General features: G+C 34.5%; 1 protein-coding gene across 3 annotated transcripts in view; it reads right to left on the reverse strand.

Moving 5' to 3' along the window:
• The window catches only part of LOC138692591 (RNA-binding protein 34), a 56,168-nt gene that overhangs the window by 15,710 nt on the left and 15,551 nt on the right, over positions 1-24,907 (reverse strand). For all 3 annotated transcript variants that reach the window (XM_069815592.1, XM_069815591.1, XM_069815590.1), the window contains exons 3-4: positions 21,006-21,475; positions 8,113-8,231 (exon numbers count right to left, since the gene is read on the reverse strand). In XM_069815592.1, coding sequence (XP_069671693.1) covers positions 8,113-8,231; positions 21,006-21,475 — 589 coding nt within the window. The remainder of the gene's footprint in view (positions 1-8,112; positions 8,232-21,005; positions 21,476-24,907) is intronic.

Here is a 24,907-nt window from a genome sequence, read left to right on the forward strand (position 1 = left end):
CCCTAAATGACAATTCGTTCTTTCCTAAGAAGCATGTTACAGTAATTAGGCGTGCAAGAATTTCTCTGTTATGCTTCACTAAGGCATTGTGTTTTAAAACGTCAGCTCTCAATTGATCGTTTATCTGTAAATCAATTCTTGTTAACCCAAATGTTTTAAGTTTCGTCATAGAAATAAAATGACTTTGGGTTATCTCATGGCGATGTGCAGATCTATGGAAATTGCTTATGTCCGAAAATCCCTGGGAGTTCCAAACGTTTTTGTCCGTATTAAATATTAAACATGGCCAGCAATACAATTTCTTTGAATCTGCACATGCAGTGAGCAATTTAAATTTATCATAATAAACATCTGCTCTAAAATGTTTGAAACATGATTTTGTCTTTGTCTTCAAATCATCAATTTTCGGCATAGGCCTACCATTTATAATTATTAGTTTCTTATCTTCAAAATTATGTGATCCGAACGACACTTTTCTTAAGCTATCAATAATGCAACATGCACTTGAACTCGCTGAAGAAACAGCAGACACACTCACGTCATCAGCCACATCACGACTACCGCTGGAGGTTTCCGAAGGATGTTCGTGGAGAACGGAACCCGTGTCAGGAATAGCTTCACGCATATCGCTTGCAGTTGAGGTGCTAGGCGAATAATTCATTATGGAAGGCTATTTGGACTTAAAACAAAATAACAGTAATATCGGTGGACTATATATTTTGTAATTCAATGTACAATTCATAATAACATACTGCACAACTCAATAACCCACACCAATTAGGAAGAAACGCATAAAAATACACAATATTTAACTTTCTCTCGGAATCATACGGAATCTCAACCTGACGTAGCTTCACTGCATAGTAGCGCTACAACTGTCACTCAAATGCGCAAGCGCGGCAGCAGGCAGGGTATGGTATATGCCGGCTACGCTGGGATAAAGGCACAAGCAGCACACTTCATGTACGGCGGATCGAGCGCGACTGAGCGAGCGCAAGAACATAATCGTTCAACAACAGAATCTTTTGCAGTTTTTAATAGATTACAATTATTATACTATTGTGCACATAATCGTGCATGGTGAGGAGGGAAGAGGAGGGAAGCTCAGCTTCCCTCGCTTCAATGAACCGACCGCCACTGAACTCTACACTATGAATCCAAAAGGAGTATTGATTTCAAATATTCCAAAACCAACATTGACAGGGAATTTCTTATGGAAAGAAATTTTAGCAGAAAAGGCAGTGTTTTATGTATAATGCATAAAATAAGAAAAGAGGGTAATTCAACTGTATAACAAAAACAGAATCACATCTGGTAACATGTCAAGTCTTAAGCAGTAGAAAGTAGCAGAACTTTCAAACAGGAGTGATCAAAAAATCTCGTCTATGATGCTACACAATATTTTCATATAAACTGAGCAGAATGTGTTTAATATACTGGACATTTGCAAGACCAAAACATGATATATGAAGTCATAATGGAGCAGAGCTTTTCAAGCAATTTTTATTACTGCACAAATTGGCACCAAAATTACCGGAATTAAATTATTATTATTATTATTATTATTATTATTATTATTATTATTATTATTATTATTATTGGTTTTTGAGGGATGTGGGATATGATGGTAAAGGTCCACACCTGTGGAGTAACGGTTAGCGTGTCTGGCCGCAAAACCACATGGCCCGGGTTCAATTCCCGGTTGGGGCAAGTTACCTGGTTGAGGTTTTTTTCAGGGTTTTCCCTCAACCCAATATGAGCAAATGCTGGGTAACTTTCGGTGATGGACCCTGGACTCATTTCACTGGCATTATCACGTTCATCTCATTCAGACACTAAATAACCTAAGCTGTTGATAAAGCGTCATAAAATAACCTAATAAAAATATGATGGTAGAGACTGAATTAATCTTGTTCAGGATAGAGATCAATGGCAGACTTATGTGGGGGTGGCAATGAACTCCAGGTTCCTTAAAAGCCATTTGTAAGTAAGTTGTATATTATTATTATTATTATTATTATTATTATTATTATTATTATTATTATTATTATGATTAATCCTAGGTATTTATAAACTTAGTTCAATATCAACACGTGAAAGTAATCACACATATTATATTCTAATATTATTGTTATTTTTGTTGTTGAACTTGCAGATGATACGTCAGGTTCTGACGTCAGACTCTGAAAGTATTAGCATAGTGGCAAAAATCGACGAAAATCGTTAAATTTGAGCTGGGTAGTGGGTATAACTGAGAATACAGTAACTTGAGATTTTTTACATTTCTGGCCGATGTACTGTCCATCTTCAGCAGGTATCAGAAAGCACTTCAGTTAAATTCTACCAATATTGTTGACATGGCTAGATTAACTGAATCTGTGAAGTCAAAAATATCATCTTTGCTTGAAGATCCCATCTTGGAAGGTTGAACATAGACTCTCGTAGAAAGCATTACTGGCAGGCCATGTGATTTCAGACAGCTGAATGACGTTGATCTGACTTCCAGATCTGGTTCCAGCTCAGGTTATCACGACAAAAAAGAAGGGACACAATCTCTATGTTACAGATAACAGAGACTTAACCACCATATTCGTGGAGGTGAAGGAGGGCGTCATAAATTTCTTACTGTCCAGTCCACAGGAATTTTGTGGTTTTTAACCTTCTTTTCGTCAAACTTTAAGACTTTGAAGGCGTAAGCAGAGTTCAAAGAAAAATTATGTTAAAAACATAATTATCAACATATTTCTCGGTTTCATGATGGAAAATCAAAATCGAAAATTATAAATCATGATGGATACAACATGTGAACAGAATGCCATGCAATAGACTGCCTAAATTACTTAAAAATTATACCCCGTCAGGCACAAGAAGCCAAGGAAGACCATTGAAGAGACTCCTCGACATCTGATTAGAGATCAGAAAAGGTCAACAGTGGCCTAACTCCCTGAAAGCTACATGATGATGAAAAATACAAGAAAAAGATGACAGAATGGCATTCCGACATGTTCTGCCAGAAAAAAAGTACTGATTGTTACTATAACTCAATTGAACTCGATTACTCACAAATTATGTGGCAAAACATAACACAACTTTTAAATTATAGAAAACATAGAAAATGTGGTCCATGACTTTATAAACAGTATTTACATGTCGATTTGGGCAGACTTGCTGATATGCTTAGTGTGTAAAGACATAACACAATGGAAGAAGGCAAGAGACAGTGAATTCTACTTTCTTTTTCTCTTTTCTTGTCACCTGATTTGGCAATAGGCCACATCGATCATAAAGTTCAAAAGTGCGACAACTCAAAAATTGCCATTTTTTAGTTATTGGTACTACTGAAAGCCCCTTTCGGAGCTCTTTCCGATTCAATATTGAGATGTCATATTTACAACCAAAAATAAAAAAAAAAAAACTAAATAAACTGCTTTAGAAATAATTATAACTATGGACTTTATTAGTACATTTCGAAATGTATTAATAATGAACTGGAAGATTGTGATAAACTCGTCCTGAATACTGACTCATTTCTAATTGTCGTGGTTATGAACCAGAAATCTATTCCTTTCTAAGTGATTTATTTGAAACTTTCAACTGAAGATATCTCAAAACTTGTTTTTTTGAGTTGTCGCACTTTTGAACCAGACGATCGATATTATGCCTGTATTCTTTTCCTACATGCCAAATGTCTTCTCTTATGATGGGGACAGCAGCTGAGATGAACTTTTATGTGGTCAGATATGGTCTCTAAATTTTGCCTGAAACCCTCATTTTCAGTGACATGATTCTTTTATATGCTGTAAATCTACAATATGAGGTTTATGAATTGATTTTCCGTTTAAAGGATGTAATGCAAATTATTTTTATTGTCCATGAAAAACTGTTGCATTCAAATCTCAATTCTTTGTGCACTTTCTTACAAACACCGTCAGCAGGGAAATAAGTGGACCTGTTGTCCAATGTAACATTCTACAGGAACCATTAAAATGTATTTTAAATAACTCACTATATGGAACAGAAAACTGTGAAACGAAGTGCAATTTGAAGTAATTCACGTTGGATAAATTCGGAGCAAGTACATATTATACCATTACAGTAAGTAGGTCTATTAATGTTATTTACTTGTTCTTATTAAATAGATTATGAATACATTGAGTTACGAAATTTGTGAGGAGCGAAATTACCGTCAAGTACTTCTCACAATACCAAGATAATATTTTAGTATGTATTAATATTTTAAAGAAAATATAAAATAATGCAATTTAGGTTCATGAACGTCTACTGAGTATTTTTAAAAATAAAAGTATCACATTCATACAAAAGGAGGATGTCTTGTTTCTAGTCATTAAGTTAAGTTTGTGTACAGAACTTTATCCTTATTATCTATTAAAAATAACTGCTACCACTGGATATAAAAAAAATACAGGTACTACAGCTAATCAAGAATGGTTGCCAGCCACTCAACTGAATTATCAGATTCCTGCAAGAAAATAGATCCAACCATATTAAATTGTATTCAGTTCTTATAGTTTCCTATCATAAAAAACCTGAAAAGAAAGCGAACTGTTGTGATTCCTTCACTTGTGTTCCTTGCGAGCCTGCCTCGACTCTCACTTATTCTCTAGTTTCATCCACCACATGGTAAATCTTAGAGAGAAGATGGTCATCCCCCTCCTACCTTCCACCCTCGCCGCCCTTGTTTGAGAAAAGGGACTACGGCCAGCCATCCAGGTAGAAGAAACACATTACTTGCAATGACTGGCTACTTTTCCCCGCCGATATTGCATCACTATGCCAGTGCACACCCCACACTTAGTTCAGTTTAAACTTGCAAGGCCACGCTGTCATGGAAACTTAGTTCCCACCTTCACTGCCCATCACGACATCACTAGTCATGTGACGGAGAGGAGCCATCCAAGCCACTACTATAAAAGGCGAGATTTTACAGTGCTAATGTTCAAACCAACAACTTCTCTTCTACACCCTTCCCAGCTTCGACTCTCCACTCTCACCCTGGATTGCTCAACCCTAGTCCTTCCTTCAAACTCCCTGTAGCGGTTGGAGTTGCGGGTCAGTGTTTGTGAGCTCGATAATTGCATCCCCCCCCCTACATTGGTTGGAGTCGCAAGCTCGATAGGTGAAGGTACCTAGTTCACAACTCCCTCTTACTCGCTCATTTTTCGAGCAAGTTTCGTTTCACCTCTTTCCAGGCACTCTTGTTACCCCTCACTTCTTACATCTCCCATCCTAGCTTCGTCACATCTTCAACTAGTCTCAATCAGAGTCATAGGAACAAATATTTCAATATTCGAGATTTTCTCAACAACACTTCCGTTTCCCCTGCCCCCAACTCAGTGGAGGAACTAATTGTTGAAATAAATATCTGTATCTGTAACCAGAGTTTTTCCTTTCAACATCGCAACATTCCTGCCCCCCCCCATAAGCTTCGGCCCATCTTGTCCCGTCACTCCTGTTTCCCCTCTCTCCACTTGTGACTACAGCATTCAGCAGAGACCAGCACACACAAAACTTTATGTATGATGAAGTGTATCCCCTACATCGTGTCAGTGATCAAGAAATTTTCAAAACATTTTCTCTTCCATAGCTGTGTGTATGTGAGAGGGCAAGATGGAGAAATGACAGAGATATCACATGTGTGTCAAAGAATTAATGAATTGTGCCTGATATCATTGCGTGAAATGAGGGTAACAACATATATTATGCTAATCTGCACAGATACACAATTCTTTTTTTTTTAATTACAGTAAAAAAATTAATGTCATAAAAATAATGCATAATTTTTCAATATATATGTTGCAAAAACAAAATTATACCATAGGGAAAGGCGAAATATAAACTCTTTTGGTCCACAGAATTAGACTGTACTCTTTAAAAATTAAAGCGAAACAAGACAAGAAAAAAACTGAAATAACTATGAATCAAACCAACTGCACTGAATATGGACACCCAGAAGCAAAATGAAAAAGGAAAATAAACACAGGAAAGAGAAGATGTTTTGAAAATTTCTTAAACAACTCTGAATTCATAAACAACAGGAAAACATACAATTTTATCAAATGAAATAAGTAACAAAAATAAATACTTCAGTCATAAATCAATAAAAAATGACAAAGAAATACCATGTGGTCAAGAAATGGCTAATACTTTTGTAAATATTATGCAAATTCGTACAGACTCAATGATAAAACCAAGTTGCTACAAAGAAAGCTCAAAAAGAGATAAACTAAGTCCCCTCCCCCTCCCTCCAAAAAAACAGGAAAAGAAATCTTTACCAAGACTTTCTCAACCAAACAATTAGATGAAGGAATAATGAAAGAACAGATAAGAAGGAAACAAACCAGACACAGAAAACAACTTCCTGAATTTATAAAATACTAGGGACCATCTATCAAAGAATACCTTCTGAAACTCTTAAAGAGAATATAGGGCAAATCAAATACCATTAACATGGGAAAGTAATATTATACTTAAAACTTAAACCCAAAACACCAAAACAAAATACTCTAAGTTACAGACCAACAATATCCCTAAACACCTGTATTGGCTAAGTTGATGGACAAGCTGTTTCAGATCATGCAAAAGTACAGGAACGTAAGTAGAAATTAGATATCATTATATATATATATATATAAAACACAAACAAAGAAGCCTTCAACAACAAATATTTAATTGTCTTAGCCACTTCAACAGTCATGAAAGAAGCATCTGATACTGTTTGCAAAATATAATCTAATAAAGATATTACATGGAATGAAAGTTGAAAGAAATCAGTATTCATTGCTCGATACCAGTAAGATATAATGGATATACCTAAAATATGAAGAAAGCCAAAGAAGGTCTTCCGCAATAATGTGTCAGTAGTACATCCCTCTTATAATATCTATGCAAATTATTTAGTACATTTAAGAAAATAAAAGAAATAAGCTGTATGCCACTCACAGATGTCATTGTAATAGGGTATCTGCAAGGACAACAATAAGAACCAAAGAAAATACTAAGTGAAGAGTAGCAAAAGTTGAAAAATGGGCCAAAAATAAGAATAGGTTGATATATAAGTATCAGCAAAACATATTATCAGTATATTTCATTGAAATATAATTTAGGCAAAATTTTATAAACATAAACTTCCCATACAATTTTAATAAGTTCATTTTTTTTATGGCAGACATACTATCTACACCATTTTATTTGTTACTTCACCTGAAATTTAAGGGGAGATGGGGGAGAGAAGTGTCCAAGGTTTTTTTACTAACATATTTCCGTGCAAATTTCGAAATACATTCTTTTTTTTTTTTTGCAGGATTACAATACCGCCTCTTAATAATTACATTATGAGAAGCAAAAATTCAAATTTCGAGGAAAGTGACTTTAAGCAATAATGATTTTGTTTGGTATATACAATTTTCTTTTACTGATTAACTTTATAACCCCTTTACTGTGTTAGTATTAGAAAATTACTTGGCTGACTAGTTTCGAAGTGATATTCTTCATTGTCCGAAGCTTAGTGAAAGTTAATCAGTGATTATAAGTGTTACAAGTGTGTATCCAACAATGGAGAATTTTGTTTTTCCTCATTTATGTGAGTTCTGTGTCCAGACCTGTGAAGTAATGGTTAGCGTGTCTGACCACGAAACCACATGGTCCAGGTTCGAATCCTGGTTGGGGCAAGTTACCTGGTTGAGGTTTTTTCCGATGTTTTCCTTCAACCTAATATGAGCAAATGTTGGGTAACTATTGGTGCTGGATCCCGCATTCGTTCACTGGTATTATCACCTTCATTTCATTCAGACGCTAAATAACTTGAGATGTTGATACAGCATCGTAAAATAACCCACTAAAAAAAAAGTGAATTCTGTAAGAATATGAGAAATTCATTGCAACCATTTGCGAAACCATCACACATTTTGACTGAAGGAGGAACGAGATATTTCAGTGCTTTTTTTTTTTTCTGTGGCTTTTGCAAGATTTTCAAGTTTTGCTAGAGTATTTTCAGGTAAACTAATAACTGCTATTGATATTGAGTTCGGTAGTAATTTTAGACAGACAACAGTATTCACCAATGTAAGATGCATGAGTAACAGCATACATTACCTCAAAGTTGACGTAAGCAAATCCTTTGCCTACACCAGTTATTTTGTCTCTTATTATTCGGATGTCTACAATTTTTCCACAGGAGTCAAACATTTTCCACAAATCATTTTCTTCAGCAGCTGCAATGTAAGTCCAATTAGGGGCATTAGTATCTTTATGCTGTTTGTTATTCATTGTGAAATCAATGACCAGCAATATCCAGATATGAACACATATAAAAGAAAAGAAAATTTTCTTGGGTTAATCAGAGAATATCAACAGACTTCAATTAATTGAAGAAAAGCTAATATATTGAATGGAAAATTATTCGACAAATTATGAGGAGATACTGTAGTGTTCTGTTTTGAGCAAGAATGTCATGTTTTATAATGTTCTCCCTTCTGTCTTGTCTGTTTTATATGGCTAATTTATTGGTATCTAATGTTCAACAGTTGATGAAAGAATATGATCAATTCATTTTTATATACTTTCATAAAATATAACTTCAGCTGTGTGCAGTATGGAATGAAGATAAATGCCAACAAGACGAAGACAATGGTCATAGGAAAAAACGTAAAGAAAGTAAACTTGTGAATTCTAAATGAGGCAGTGGAGCAAATGGTCAGCTTCAAATACTTGGGGTGTACTATAAGCAGTAACATGAGCTGCTGTCAAAAAGTTAAAAGGAAAATAGCAATGACAAAGGAAGCTTTTAATAGAAAAAGAAGCATTTTCTACAGACCTCTGGAAAAAGAACTAAGGAAGAGACTAGTGAAGTGCTTTGTGTGGAGTGTAGCACTGTATGGGTCAGTAACATGGACATTACGATGAAGTGAAGAGAAGTGAATAGAAACATTTCAAATGTGAATATGGAGAAGGATGGAGCATGTGAAATGAGCAGACAGAGTAAGAAATGAAGCTGTCTTGGAAAGACTGATGATGAAACTGATCAGAAAGAGGAAAAGGAATTGGCTGGGTCACTGGTTGAGAAGAAACTGCCTACTGAAGAATGCACTAGAAGGAATGGTGAACGGGAGAAGAGTTCGGTGCAGAAGAAGATATCAGATGATAGACGACATTAAGATATATGGATGATATGCGGAGACAAAGAGGAAGGCAGAAAATAGGAAAGACTGGAGAATGCTGGATTTGCAGTGAAAGATCTGTTCCTTGGGAAGAACACTATGAATGAATGAATATATAACTTATGATTTCACAGTATAAATAAGCTGTATAACAAGAAATAGGTTAAGCATCACAAAAAATTTAATTAGTTAATTTCTAATGTGTAGCATAGGAGGAATTCTTGCAAGACACCAACACATTACTTGTTAAGGCTATCATGACATATATATGTTTCCTGCATTCTGGAGGATCAGAGGTACAATAGTGTATAAGGGTTGTTTGAAAAGTTCATAGCCTGACATAGAAATTAAACTAGGATTATTCTAAAACAATCTTTATTTGTCAACATAATCCCTCCTGAGATTCACATTCTTGGCCAACTGATGCTGCAATGCTGCTATACCCTCCTTGTACACAGATTCCTGGAGATATACAGAACATTTTCTGCTGCTGCGACAACCTCTTCATTTGACGAAAATTTCTTCCTGGCCAATAAGCTTTAGGAAAAAAAAAAAAAAAAGTCTGAAGGTGCGAAATCTGGTCAGTAGGAGGGTGTGGCAACAATTCGAACTGTAGTTCATGTAGTTTAGCAATTGCAATTGCAGATGTGTGAGCAGATGCATTGCCATGATGAAACAACATTTTGTTCTTGGGCAGACCTGGCCTCTTCTCGCGAATTTTCCCTTTCAGTTACTGCAGGAGAATTGAATAATATTCTTCAGTTATTGTTCTCCTCTTTGCTATAGTCAGTCACGATTATCCCTTAGAATCTCAAAACATGGATGCCATGACTTTCCCAGTCAATTGAACAACTTTTGCTTTGGAGATGGAGAATCACTGTGCTTCGATTGTTTCGACTGGATATTTTGGTGCATCATGGAATGACTCGTCAGATCTACAAAACATTTTTTTTTTAAGTTATCATTATCAACATTCAATTAACTTCTCAGCTTGCAATGAACATGGGAGTAGTAAATCTGTCTGTCTTCAGTGAATGCGGGACTGAAAACAAAACTAATGCAGCACACCTGCAACAATGGGAGATATGAGTGCATTCACTATTTTAATTTAATTGAGATCGGTAGCAGTGTATTTGTATTATGTAATTCTAATTGAACAGGAGAATGGAGAAAGTTACACAACACAGAACTGCACGCATTGTATTCTTCACCTGACATAATTAGGAACATTAAATCCAGACGTTTGAGATGGGCAGGGTATGTAGCACGTATGGGCGAATCCAGAAATGCATATAGAGTGTTAGTTGGGAGACCGGAGGGAAAAAGACCTTTAGGGAGGCCGAGACGTAGATGGGAGGATAATATTAAAATGGATTTGAGGGAGGTGGGGTATGATGATAGAGACTGGATTAATCTTGCACAGGATAGCGACCGCTGGCGGGCTTATGTGAGGGCGGCAATGAACCTTCGGGTTCCTTAAAAGCCATTTGTAAGTAAGTAATTCTAATTGACAAAAGTCAACAATGAGTTTTAATCAGCTTGAAATTTAAATCTAATAATGGGGAATAAAATGTTAAAAATTAAAATTTTCCTTAATAGTCTCCTGTTGTATCTTTGTTCTTGTGCTTGTGATTTTATAAAAAATTAGTTAGTTTTCGCAACAAAACAAAACGGTATGGCTGACAGGCGGCAGCTATTATTCACACAGTCTTCAGTCAGCCTTCGTTTAAGATTTAGTGAGTGTGTTTCCATCTTAATACTTAATAATGGATGCGTAGCTTAAATTGGAAACAATAAAAAGAAAAATATACTCGAGTGAAACTAACAATCTTGGGAGTGATAGTGAATCAAGTGTCCCTGCTTTGAGCTCTGACATAAGTGCAACTAGTTCGGCAATTGATGTGAAAAAAAAAGAAGCAATACCAGCGTAAATATGACACGAACTATTTGGGGTTGGGAGTTACATGATGTGGTGATAAAGACAAACCCAAACCACAGTATGTATTATGTTCTCTCAAATGCTTCCATGAAACCAAATAAATTACGAAGGCACTTAGAAACAAGCATTCAGATGTTAAAAATAAAAGTAAAGAATATTTTGCTTGTGCATTAATACAATTTAAACAGGACAAATCTGTTGTATCTAAAGTAGGGTCACTGAATTCAAAGGCTTTGGAATCATCATATTTGCTTAGTTTGCATATTGCTAAAGCTGGAAAACCTCATTCTATAGGTAGGGAAATGATCCTTACGGTGGTTAAGGATATTGTTAAAGAAGTGTTATTATTTTTGAAAGATTGTAAGGATGAGTATGTGGTTTTGTTTTTAGATAATAATTGGCTGGCCACATTGGCTTATATAGCAAACATATTTTCCCAACTAAATGACCTCAATTTGTCCCTTCAAGGCCGAATCATCACTGTGTTCAAAGCTTGTGATAAAGTCAAGTCATTCCAGAAAAAGATCAATCTGTGGTTAGAGTTCGTCAAAAGTAATCTTTTTTTTTTTTGCCTTTCCAACCTTAGATTATTTTCTAAGTGAGAATAATTTTTCCTTATCTTCTGATTTTTGTGATTCTGTAGTATTCCAGCTCTCTGCTTTCAATAATGAGATTGAAAGTTATTTTCCAGAAAATTACAGGAATTTAATTGGATTAGAGACCCATTCCTATATTTCGAAAGTTAAAAACTAAGAGAACAGTTACACGATATTAGCAGTGATTCTGACATAAAAACTAAATTTTTACACTTAGATATAACAACTTTTTGGATACCATTAAGGTGTGAATATCCTGAACTTTCGAATGGGACATTAAAGTTGCTCATGCCATATCTTTGTGAAAAGGAATTTTCCTCTTTAACTCAAGTGAAAAGCAAGTACAGAAATAGACTTTATGTACGCTCTGATTTATGACTCAAGTTAATTGCACTTGAAGCCAACATATACCAGCTTGCAAGATGCCCATCCATCATATTAGTTCGGCGAGTACAAAATATTTTAACAAAATTTCAACATGTGCTCAATTAGAGCATTTTTTTTATTAACATACAATCCTACAGTATTTACTTTTTCATCAGTGATTAGAGTGTACTAATTTAACTTATGGGTTGTGTGAAGTTTAATATACTTCAAGGTGGATCCCAGACTTAAAAAGTTTGAGAACCACTGTAGCAGTGGATCCAGGTTTCACCAAACTACCTAAAAAAAATCGGGCATATTTTTTCTCGAATCCAACCAGACAATCCCTCGAAATTTGACATTGAACAGGTTTTTGTTTCGATGTTAATATATGCAGAACCCACCTTGTGGAGACCTTTGGATATGGCCAAGATATTGACTAAGATGTGGTGCACCCATTCTGTTGAGATATGCATAACCTTGCTAATTTCTCGGACTTTTAGTCGACAGTCATTCAACATCATATCGTGAATTTTTTCTATGATTTCTTCACTTGTTCCTGTTACTGGACGTCCACTGCAGGGGTCTTCTTCCACACTCTCTCGACCATGTTTAAATAGGGTCGCTCACTTTTCCAGTCAAAAATGCTGGAACGGATTACCCCAGTGTAGCATCCATGTCTGCTTTTATTTATTTTGGACATGGACTCATTCCCTCTTTTATGATGAAGCGGAGAAATTAATTTTTTCATTCTCATGTTTTACGAAATATTTAATGACAGCATGAAGCTCTATATTTTCCATTTTTGCCAATTGGTTTGGTGCACTAATTTCAAAATTAAACTACACAAAATACAGTCAACAGAAAATTATGATTTTTCGTGCTAATGTAAAATGATCACTAACAATGGCAGCATTATTGACACATTTTCAATGCCATCTATGTGTCACACCATGAACTTTTCAAATGCACCTCGTACATCTGTTCTTATCTGTCACATACATACTTTAGTACTAGTACTTTATTATAAAGTTAAGAGCTGACATATACACTTATACTTTAATTTCACTTAATCCTGGTTACTACTGCAGGTCTGGTGTGTTTCTTGCACAGAATCGTCTAAGCATACTTGCCATCTACAGATTTAGGAAATATGAATTGATATTTGATAGGCTGCCCAAAACTGACAAACTCTCTAAGCTAATTTAACTTAACAGTAATAATATATTTACAAGTAGCATAAGGGGAGACGAGATATACAATGTCTAAATATACATATGTAGGTAAATGTATATAGTAGAATAAATTTATTACCTGTGGTAGTCATTTTCCTTGAACAAAAAAGTTTATCAAATGTCATGTTGTTGTTTTAGAAAATAAAAACACTTGCCATATGCTGCAAGAATGTGTTCATAAGACCAGTGATCATGTTTGTTAATTTTGCAGCATGAATGAACTTTTGTTTTTTATGCATTGTTTAAATTATGTTAGTGAATAAATCTATTATTCAGGTATTAAATGAGAAAAGTTTACCTTTTCATTTGCATTTCTTCAGTATAGACATAAACTAAAAGCGTGAAACAAAGTATATTTCAATGGCTTCGATACAGACAAGAAGACTTATGATTTATTTATTTTCATTAGGCCTAGGAATCATGTATTACCTTCTATAATTTCCAAGCAAAAATTTAAACTGAATATAAAATAACTCAATTGAAGCCATATCTGTCACAAAAAACTGACGAAAGATAATTTCCCACCTATGTATGCTGATTATTAAAAGTAAGTAATTTATAGTTAAACCACTTATTTATCTTGTAAATCTTTCTTTCAGCTGTGGTGAATTTCCAAATGAACAGAAATTAAATAAGATAATGCCTATATTTAAGAAAAATGATAAATATAATCTGAAAATTTACAGACCAATAGCTGTGTGTAGTACTTTACCCAAGATATTTGAATATTGCATGCTAGATAGACTTCTCAAGTTCAATGACAAATTTAATATCTTAGATAGTAGTCAAAATGTTTCAAATTTAATAAATCAACAAGTTCTGCAATTTATTCTGTATTTATAAAAGTTATCTCTTGACGCAGGCAAGTGTCCTGTTGGGATCTTTTGTGATCTTAGCAGGGTGTTCGACTGTGTCAATCATAGAATATTGCTTTCGAAACTTGAGAAGTTTGGTATTCATGGTGTAGTTTAAAGATGGTTTTTATCATACCTGAGAGAGAGATAACAATATGTTGATATTGTAGAAAGACTAGATAAGTGTATGGAAGCTTATATATCAAACTATATTGATACTGACATTGGTGCCCCTCAAAACTGAATTTTGGGTCATGTATTATTTATTTTGTATGTAAATGACTTTCCTCTTTATTTAAGAGAATCACGAGTCAACATTTATTATTGGCAGAGTGTGGTCGCATGCTGACGAATCAAGGACCGAAGAGCGTAGAGAGGCAATTTGACCTATGAGCTAGTGGTAAAGTTCAAGTTGCAATATAAAGTGGATAAAATGGTACAACGAGGTGAAGTGACAGAGAATGGGAGAAGTGAAGCTAGGAGTGAAGAATTACTGATGCTGAATAGTACAGTAAACTCTAAAAAAACAAATGAATACATCAGAAAGCTGAAAGTTTAAAATGAAAGACATCACTTTGAAGATTGAATATCTGCTACGGAATAATGATCAAATGAAAGAGAAAATTAAATATTTTTCGGAGTTGAAGAAGAGGGTCATGAATATGAAATGGATACATATGAGAATGTATGCAACATGTGCGATGAGAGTTTTGGTACTGATGTGAGAACAGGCCATATTGAACAGATTTATAGAATTGGGAAAGAAAAATTCAGACCTATTCTAAGATTTGTAAGTATGAGAACAAGAGAAATAATCCTAAATGTGGTAATTTAAGAAAATTAAGGAAAACTAAAATAAGGGTTAAAAAAACGTAAACTATGAAACAAGAAACAGACACAAATTGCTGATACCATTCATGAAGAAAGTCAACGGGAGATACTATGACTGGAGTTTTGTCAGGAGAACGTAAATCATCCGGAATTTGGATTAAATAACGTAGCAGAGAAATGTCAGAGACAGGCAGAGAAAGACATGCAGTGGGAATCGAACACAGAAGAGGAGAATGAACTCAAGAGAACAGAGCAATCCACTTCAAAAGACAACATCGGAGTTAATGTAGAATATGTAATGAACCAGTGGCTGTGCAAGGTCCAAACTGAAGAGAATAAAAAGTTCGCAAAACATAACATGGAAAGTCAAGAAAATTTGGAAAAACAATGACTGCTGGAATCTGAACGTAACAGAAAGTACGGAATGAAAAATGATAAATTAGGAGTCGGAGCAAGAAGGTGACACATGCAGAAAGAAGACATCGAACCAGGAAACATGAAATGTAACATAAGGAAGAATTTTACGAAGTTAGCAAAGAGAAGCACACTTCGAAGAAGAGTGGCATAAAGGATACAGCTGCAAATAAGTATGCGAGTGTTAGGGCAAAGAAAAGTTTAAGCTGTGTAAAGATGAGCGAGATTAGTGAAGAAGGGGGAGCTATTGATGGATATGAATCAAGTAAGGGGATAATAGAGGAAAGAAGGGAAGAGGAGGAGAGGGATCCAGGATTGGAGAAATAGGAGAATCACCTAAGATCAATATGAAGAGTGAAAGGGAAGGAGTTTTTTCGAGTGCAAGACTGAGTGTAAGCTGCGAAAGGGAGTGCAACGAGGAGAAGAAAGAAGACGAGTGTATAACAGTGAATGATAGCAGAGATGATCCAAGGCCAGCGATAGTGGGAGATATTGATAGAATGCTAAGGATGTGTGAAAAACTAGAAGAAACTTGTAAAAAAATTAGCGACTTATAAGATAGGTAAAGGAACAAGGAAATGCAAACAAAGACGTGTGAATTGCAATAAGTGAACTAGAGGAAGAAGCTGATCTAGTCGGAGGTATTAGATGCAATAAAAAATTGTGACAATTCGATTATTAAGTGTTACTGAAGTAGAATCGAGAATAAGATAGAGGAATAATTGTTAAGTGTTAACGAGGAAAAGATGAACTGAATAAACCAGTGAGAAGAAAAGTAGTAAAGGTAGTTAGGCTAAAATTAATTAGAAATAGTAAGTAAAGAATATTGTTTCATGTAGTAGAGAGAGGAAGATTACAGGAAGTGGCGTAGTAGAAAGTGAGTGCAAGTAGTAGGGGGAACAATCCATAAAAGCTAACCAAGAATGTGAAAAAGTGTGTGTGGATCGAATGCCTACCCACTTCACTTGCATGATTCGGGTTCTGCATATTGCGGATAGATGGCAGAACTGTAACCCATTTTCAATTTGTTCACCACATCGGCAGGTCATGTTGTACATGATATGTATCTGTGAAGAGTTACGTCATGTACTAGGGTGAGTATATGTGTAAGTATAGTGTAGGGAAGGGTGAGGATGATGAGGAAGGGAGAAGGGGAAACCTAGTGCCGGCATGTAGCCTACTCCTATTGAATACCACCAAGGGGGCTGCCAGGCTTAACATCCCCATCCGATGGACGAATCACTATCAACAGTGACATATGCCTCCTCTTCATATGCACTGCAGAGAGATATGGGATTTAACCCAGGCCTATTGATGCACAATTTAGTGATTAGCAGTTGTGCACCGTCATCAAGTGAAAAAGTATTAAGTCAACTGAACAAATAATAGCAAGGAAGTATTACAAACATTCGAACATTAGAATGCTTAATAAGAAATACGGTAATGTAGTCGAAAAAGTAGATAATTAGTGAATATTAGTCAGAGATAAAAATGTTTTTAAGATAAACAGAAAATTAGGGATAAAAGTAATGAAGGATAGAAATGTTTTTAGAGGAGGATTGAGTAGACTGTAGCCAGAATATTTCTAAGCAAGAGTAATGTAGGCAGTATTGCATAGTTATCGGGAATGGGATAGAGGAAAGATAAAGAAGGTAAAGAGTTTAAAGTACTGTATGTCATAAAGGATGGAGTAAGAAAATAGAAGTCTGAAGTAGAGTTTCAATTTATGTACTGCATGATGTGAGGAGATAGATGAGAGGTAAGATATAGTAGGATTTGTGATTAAGTGTAGTGGTGGAACATATACAGAAATGTGAGGGTAACCACTACCTGAAAACCATATGATGATAATGAATATGAATATTTAAGAGAATACTTTCTTACTATGAATGCTGTTGATACTACAGCTGTTTACAACACAAATGTAATGAGTTGTTGAAGGATCTTAAATTATGGTTTACAGACAATATGCTTTATTTGAATATTAATAAAATCTGTTTTCTTCAATTTCACAACATTCAATAAAATTTCTTGGCCTAGTTTTTGACGAACATTTGAATTGGTAATTACATTGTTCATACCTAATTCAGAAAATGAATGTTGTTTGTTGCCAAATTAGAAGTATAAGATTATGTCTTTGTCATAGAACCACTTGGTCCTTTTATTATGCCGAAGTAGAATCAAGATTACTGTATCATATGGCATATGCTTCTGAGGGTCCAGTCAGAAGATGAGTGATGTGTTTATTGTGCAGAAGCATAATGTGAGACACACAACAGGTGTTGATAATTATACTTCATGCAGATAACATTTTAAGTTTTAGTATTTTAACAGTTTATGCTTTATATTTTTAGGCTTATGGAATTGATACATACTAATTGTGACTTTCATTATTACAACACTCATTTTAAGAATAATTAGAACATTCCAACACACTATTTAACAAGTTTCAATAAAAGGTATATGGTCTATTGCTTAACAATATGTAATGGTTTCCCTGATCAAATTAAAAATATGAATGATTTAAGGTGTTTTAAAAGACATAAGAAGTTTAACAAATCTCTGTCCCTACAAGTTAGATGAAATACTATGGGTTTATATTGGTGCTAATAATCGTAATTTTAATCATTTTTTTTTCTTTGACAAGTCCTAGGCTATAGTTTTTTTAGCTCCTTTACGAACAAATAAGGAAGTAAATACAAATATATACATTAATTAATATAGTATCTTATGAACATAAGAACAAAAAAAAAAAAAATAACTTCACTATTATTACTATCTGATTTTCAGATGTGATGAACGATGCACATTGGCATTAGTACTATAATAGTACATTATGCAACGAGCCTATAATGGTAGTAATTAAGACGTGAGTATGTTTATGAAACTCACTTGCACTCATTTCATAATTTTCATACGAGCGTCTTAATTACCATTATAGGCAAGTTTCATACGACTTTTTATGCTCGACCATATTATTCATAAGTATTCATATTATTCTTATCTGAGTGACCTTGTGCAATATCTCATAAACTGTGAGATGTTGTTATTGTTGTTGTTTTCTAATGCCAGGCATTTGACAATGAAGTTATTTGACCTCTTGCACTCCAATATTTTTCAAAGATATTATCATGACCAGCCACTGAAGCACAGATTTTGAGATGTTCCGAATCCATTTCTTGGTTTGAGTTGCACAATGGACAGTTAGGGGACTGATATATTCCAATTCTATGCACGTGTTTGGCCAAACAATCATGGCCTGTTGCCAATCTAAATGCAGCTACAGACGATTTTCGTGGTAAATCGGGAATTAACTGTGAATTTTGATGCAGAGAGTTCCATTTTTTCCCTTGGGATTGTGTTATCAAATTTTGTTTGTTGAAGTCTAAGTATGTAGATTTAATAAATCTTTTCACAGAGTAATACGTAGATTTAGTAACAGGTCTGTAAGTAGCAGTGCTACCCTTCTTTGCTAAAGCATCCGCATTCTCATTTCCCAGGATTCCACAATGGGATGGTATCCATTGGAATACAATTCTTTTATTGAGTGATATTAATTGAGAGAGCATTTTAGTTATTTCTGCTGTTTGAGATGAAGGTGTGTGTTTAGAGACTATTGATAGAATAGCTACTTTGGAGTCTGACAATATAACTGCATTTTTAAATTTATTGATGTGGCATAGAAGATTCCTGAGACTTTCCCTTATTGCAATGATTTCACCATCAAAACTTGTTGTTCCATATCCAAGAGATCTATAAAGTGAGAAGAGACAGCACATAACACCTGCACCGGCACCTTGTTCTCTGGAGATCAAGGATCCGTCGGTGTATAAATGAAGCCAGTTTTGTGGAGAGTACCTAATATTAATTGTCTCTAAAGACAACTGTTTCAGTATTTCAGTGTTTACTTCTGATTTCAGTATTTCTTCTGTTAAATTTAGATTATATTCTATATTTAATAGAGTTAAAGGGTTTGGTTTAATTTGTAAGTTTTCTTTTAAATTCGGGATAATGATTTTCTGTTTTAATTCTTGAACAATGGATATGAAACTTTGAGTTTTCAATCTACAGAGAGAACTGTATGAATGCCAATTATTTTCTGGTAATCTGATAAGTTTTTCATATTGAATCAGTGCTTTTTCTTCTATTGTCATTTTGATGCTGTTAATATTAGTGAGGAATCTCATAGAATCTATTGGAGTTGTTTTGATTCCATCAGTAATGAGTCTGAAAGCTTGGTTTTGAACATATTCTATGTCGTTTATGAAAGATGAAGTAATCAAAATTTCTCCGCAGTATGTCAGCACTGGCTGTATAAACATTTTGTATGTAGTGTTCAAAGTATTCCTAGAGCATCCCCATTTCTTTCCTGCTAGTCTTTTTAGAAGGGAGAATCTTTTACGAGCTTTTTCAGAAATGTATTTCAAATGGTTGCTCCATGTTAACTTACTATCGAAAATAACTCCAAGATATTTGGATTCATAAGTCCTAGGAAGGTGTTGGCCATTGTATTGGATATTGAATTCTCTTTCTTTTTTACCGAGTGAAAATATTTGGTAGTTACTTTTGCTTAAATTGAGTGTCATCAAATTTGATGTATTCCATTCATGTAGTTGATTTAGAGCTTTAAGAGCAGAATTTTGAATTTTGTCTCTATGTCTGTAAGATCAGGAAGTCCACAAAACTATATCATCTGCAAATAGTGCTGTTTTCATGTTTGATTCCTCTAATAGGGAGGGTAAGTCATTTATATAAATATTGAATAAAGTTGTGCTGAGGAGATGTGCGCAGACGCGAAAGTATTGATTTTTTCCGAGGAACAAATGTCACTGACCTTGATATAATCTAGAGAGTAAAATGAACATTAATCTTGATATAACCTGGAAGTTTATTTAGTCATTGAAAAACGAGATGACAAATTGAATTTATTTGAATATTATTTACAATTACCGTTAATTATTATAATAACAGAACATAACCTTCTGCGACAGTATTGGATTTCCAGCCTCCGTGACGTTTCGCTAGTTGTCTTTCGATTGCATATCCGAGAATAATCGATACTTGCGCTTTCATATTGCTTTCTGATTGGTGGAAAACCTGAACTTTAATGAATAGGTGTACTTTAATGAGGTCCATTAAAGGGCTGCTACCAGGTGTATAATTACTACATTTCGGCATGGTCGAGCATAAAAATATTCTGAAACAGAAGGAGTGAAATGTGCAAGAACGAAAACATCAATTTCAGAGGCATATTTCGTTAGGCCTGAATGTACTAGCAGAACCATTTGACTAAACAAGAATACAAGTTTATTCAGCTATTGGATGCAATAATTTATTGCTATAAATGAATGCTTCAAAATTACTTTTTTCACCTAAGTTACATATTTCATTATTTTGATGTTACATCCTTCTTCTGGGGAGGCTTCAATTATTATGGATAGTACTTTTATCGACAATTAAAATTTTTATGTCCCACCTTGAAAAAAATATTCAATTCACACCCTACCACAGATAATAAAACATGTATGTATCTGTATTAAATTTGGTCTATTCTCTCTCCCCTGGCATTATGAAATAGTTTAAAACTATTAACTTACAAAATGGAACATTTCCAAGAAACACTGCTTTCTTCTGATCATGATCTGTTTTTGATGCCATATCCACTCTTAGATAATGGTCTGCAAACAGTTTACCATTTGCTGCTAGAGCTTTCTTCGCTGACTCAACATCAACGAATCTAACATATGCATGTATGCTGGTCCTATTGGGATGGAATGACTTCTTAATGACAGCAACTTTCTTGGGAACTCTTGGGTCTGCAAGCGGGGCAGAGCGGAGTCTCACAGCTTCTACCTTTCCATACTTCTTAAATAGTTTTTTAAGTTGGCCAGTACGTATTTTATTTGGCACATTACCAACAAATATTGATCTTGAATCATGTTCCTTTATCACATCTTGGTTTTCTACAGCAATTTGTTTTTTTCTTTTTTTCTTAATACGTTTAGCAGCACACATAGCATTTGGCTTATCTGCTTCATGTTCCACAGTATCAGTTCCTGTTTTGTGTCTGCAAAATTAAAATATCATATTAGTTTCCGAAATTATTCGAGATTGGCAACCTTTTTCTTATGTACCACATCACTGGAATCATTATGAAAATAAATTATCACTTAGTTAAGACAAATAGTTATAATATGAAATATTACTACTATTAACTGGCACTTGATTCATTTTCCATCTGAACATGAAACAAAAATAAATAAGATGAATTTGATATTCAATTCAACAAATTAAAACATATAAACTATCAATTTCTGCACATCGATAAGAGAAGCTGTAAAAGTGAGATATATGAAAAAGTTGTGAGCTATGTACAATATAATTCATTAACTACTGGCAGATAATCCAGTTTTTGCAGCTTAATTTTGTTTGCATTGTTTGCATCTATACCTCAGAATAAAAAGTTCAGATGTTGACAACACAATATGCAATATCATTACATGGCTACAACCAAGAATGGATCACCATATGTAATGGTTTCCCTGATCAAATTAAAAATATGAATGATTTAAGGTGTTTTAAAAGACATAAGAATTTTAACAAATCTCTGTCCTTACAAGTTAGGTGAAATACGTATGGGTTTATATTGGTGCTAATAATTGTAATTTTAATAATTTTTTTCTTTGACAAGTCCTATAATTTTTAGCTCCTTTACGGACAAATAAGAAAAAAAAAAACCCGCACGCACACACACACACACACACACACATATATACATTAACTAATATAGTATCTTATGAACATAAGAACCAAAAAAATAACTTCACTATTATTACTATCTGATATTCAGATGTGATATTGAAACTTTCCTTACAAGTATTTCATTGTTCAACTTCAGATGATATTTTGTTTCCCAACATTCTTACCATCAGAAAAATGTAGATGAACACTAAAAATAAACTGAGCAAAATAAAGATGCATAGAAGTTGACCAACTCTTTAAAATATAGAGAAGCTCTGTAACGACTGTCTCAGTCTAATGTGGTCTGCCCGCACATTGGTTTTTCGTATCTGTAACAATGGTACATGTATCGGCCACATGGCATGGTGAATTGATGCTAGTACCCTCCAAGTTAACCAAGAACATGCTGAAACTGCCTGCCATTCTTTACTACACATTTTTGGTACCTGCTTAGCATATTCTCTATTATTCCCATCAAAATCTCCTAATGGATATTACACTTGAGATATTTTAATGTGCGTGGGTTTCTTCTGTACAATTTATCTTTCAATGAACCCCAAAGATAAAAATCACAGGTGGTCAGGTCAGGGAATCGAAGAGGTCACAGATTAACACTAATGACACTGTCCTGGAACACTTGATTAATTTTTTGTAGAGAAATATTTGTATAAGCAGTGCAAGATTCCTGTTGAAAGAATGCATAAATCTGTTCCAAATCAACTATTCAAGTATTGTAAATGCCTGTAATATTATATTAACAAAAATCAGCATTTAAAATTAACAGAGATCTTAAAACTATTAGAAATAATTTCTTGTTAAATAACCAATGTAAAGGCTTCCCCACACCAATGTGAAATATTCGCAGCGGTGGCAAATGTTTCGCTTCACTAAGTTGCCACTGCCTCAGTGTACATTGCAGTATATGAGGTGACCACACAAGCGTGAAAGTATCGCCAGGCATCTGCGAAACTGCAGCACTGAAATTTAGATTCGCCATCTGCATGGTTTTTTCGCTGCTGCTGTGAATTATACGATGGTGTTCTGTGGGGAATTGTAAGAAAACATCCGGTTTTATACGATTTATTCTAGAGGATTACAAGTACATAAGGAAAAAGGACAATATGGGAATTAAAAGAAACTGGTAAGTTATTCACATCTTTAACATATCGTAAGAGAAAAATTCTAGCCTACATATAGCCTATCTATAAACAATAATTTCATATTCGCATCTCTGTTGTCTTTTTATCAGTCCTTCAGAATATCATAGCACTGTTTAGTACAGAAATGTTATTAGAGAACTTACATATGAAATTTGTGTCTTTTAACATCTTACTAACGTTTAATACTTCAAAGTTGATCATTTTCTTCCTTTACGAAAGGTTTCATTCTTAAAAGCAAATATAAGTCTACATTTAATAGCAATTTTTGTCAAAACTAATCTCATTCGTATTTATTTTTATTCCTATGAAATACTCTAGAAACTTTTATATTAGCTAGTATAAATAGGCCTATTAATTGTTTTCATTAACTCTTACGAATTCGCACACTAGTTCCTAACATTAGTACTCATGTGTGGTTCACCATAGCTTAATTAATAATAATCAGTAATTTGGACTTAAATTTTTATTTTCTTATATGATATTTGTCTAGATAATGTTAAAATAAGTGACTTGCAATTAATTAAAACACACGATTAACTAAAAAATTTAAGTGATGGAAATATGTTGTAAGCAGATTTTAAATCAGAGCGAAGATTTCTGTATTAACAGACAAAAAAAAAAAAGGTTGACTTGAGTTCTTCGCCAAGTGAAAATGGTATTTTATATAACTCACCACAGCTTGAAAACCAGTAAAGATTTTGAATAGCGGCAACTTTTAAAAGTAATTTCCATTCTTTCTCAATATTTCATTCGCTCTGACCCCCCCATCTAACCTGACCTCCACATCATAGCCTTGGTCAGCAATCTGTAAGTATAGACAGTATACAATTCCCACACAAACAAATTAAACAATCATAATTTAGTACTTTATGTATTACAATATTGCATATTTGTTACAGATTAAAATACTTGAGCATATGATGGTAGTTACGTGATTTCGTAATATCCACTCACTTCAACTCTATATTGAATACAACATTTGATCAGTGTCGAATAATTGGATTCAACATTTTTTTTTTTAATCCAATGCCACCAGGTTGTCTTTTCGACATTTCTGGTCTTCTCTCCTGGCCATGGCTTAGTTGTAACTCACTTCTGAGGTTGGGGCACCTGGAAGGCGGAGTTACATTACCCTGATGATGTGATAGGATGATTATGATAGGGGGAGAGGGGGAAGTAATGTGCCTGCAACTGATGGAAGAAATCGAGAGGTGCCACCTTCTGGACATCTGTAGAAATTTCCAGCATCGTACTTTCCCGAAACGATGATCTAGTTATAAATTGGAGATGCAAGTGAGCTGAGGAGTTAGTTGCAGTTACAGTCGTTGCTAGTTCCTGGTCACCAGCCAGTCTGTGTAGCAGTGAAGCCAGCTTCGAGACCGGAGTTCGAAGTTCAGTGGACTGTCTCTGAAGGTCTGGGGTTCGAGATACTGTGAACTCGAGTGACTGAGCTAGAAGAACTAGCCAAGGCAAACGAACTGTGAACTGAGAACTGGCCATTTTGTGTTGTAAATAGTGCTTTGTGGACATTAGTTAAGATTAACAGTACAATGTTGTTCTCAATAATCCAAGTAAATTGTCATTGTCGTCTGTGGAGT

This window comes from Periplaneta americana, chromosome 17 (assembly GCF_040183065.1).
Source record: "Periplaneta americana isolate PAMFEO1 chromosome 17, P.americana_PAMFEO1_priV1, whole genome shotgun sequence".
Taxonomy (NCBI): domain Eukaryota; kingdom Metazoa; phylum Arthropoda; class Insecta; order Blattodea; family Blattidae; genus Periplaneta; species Periplaneta americana.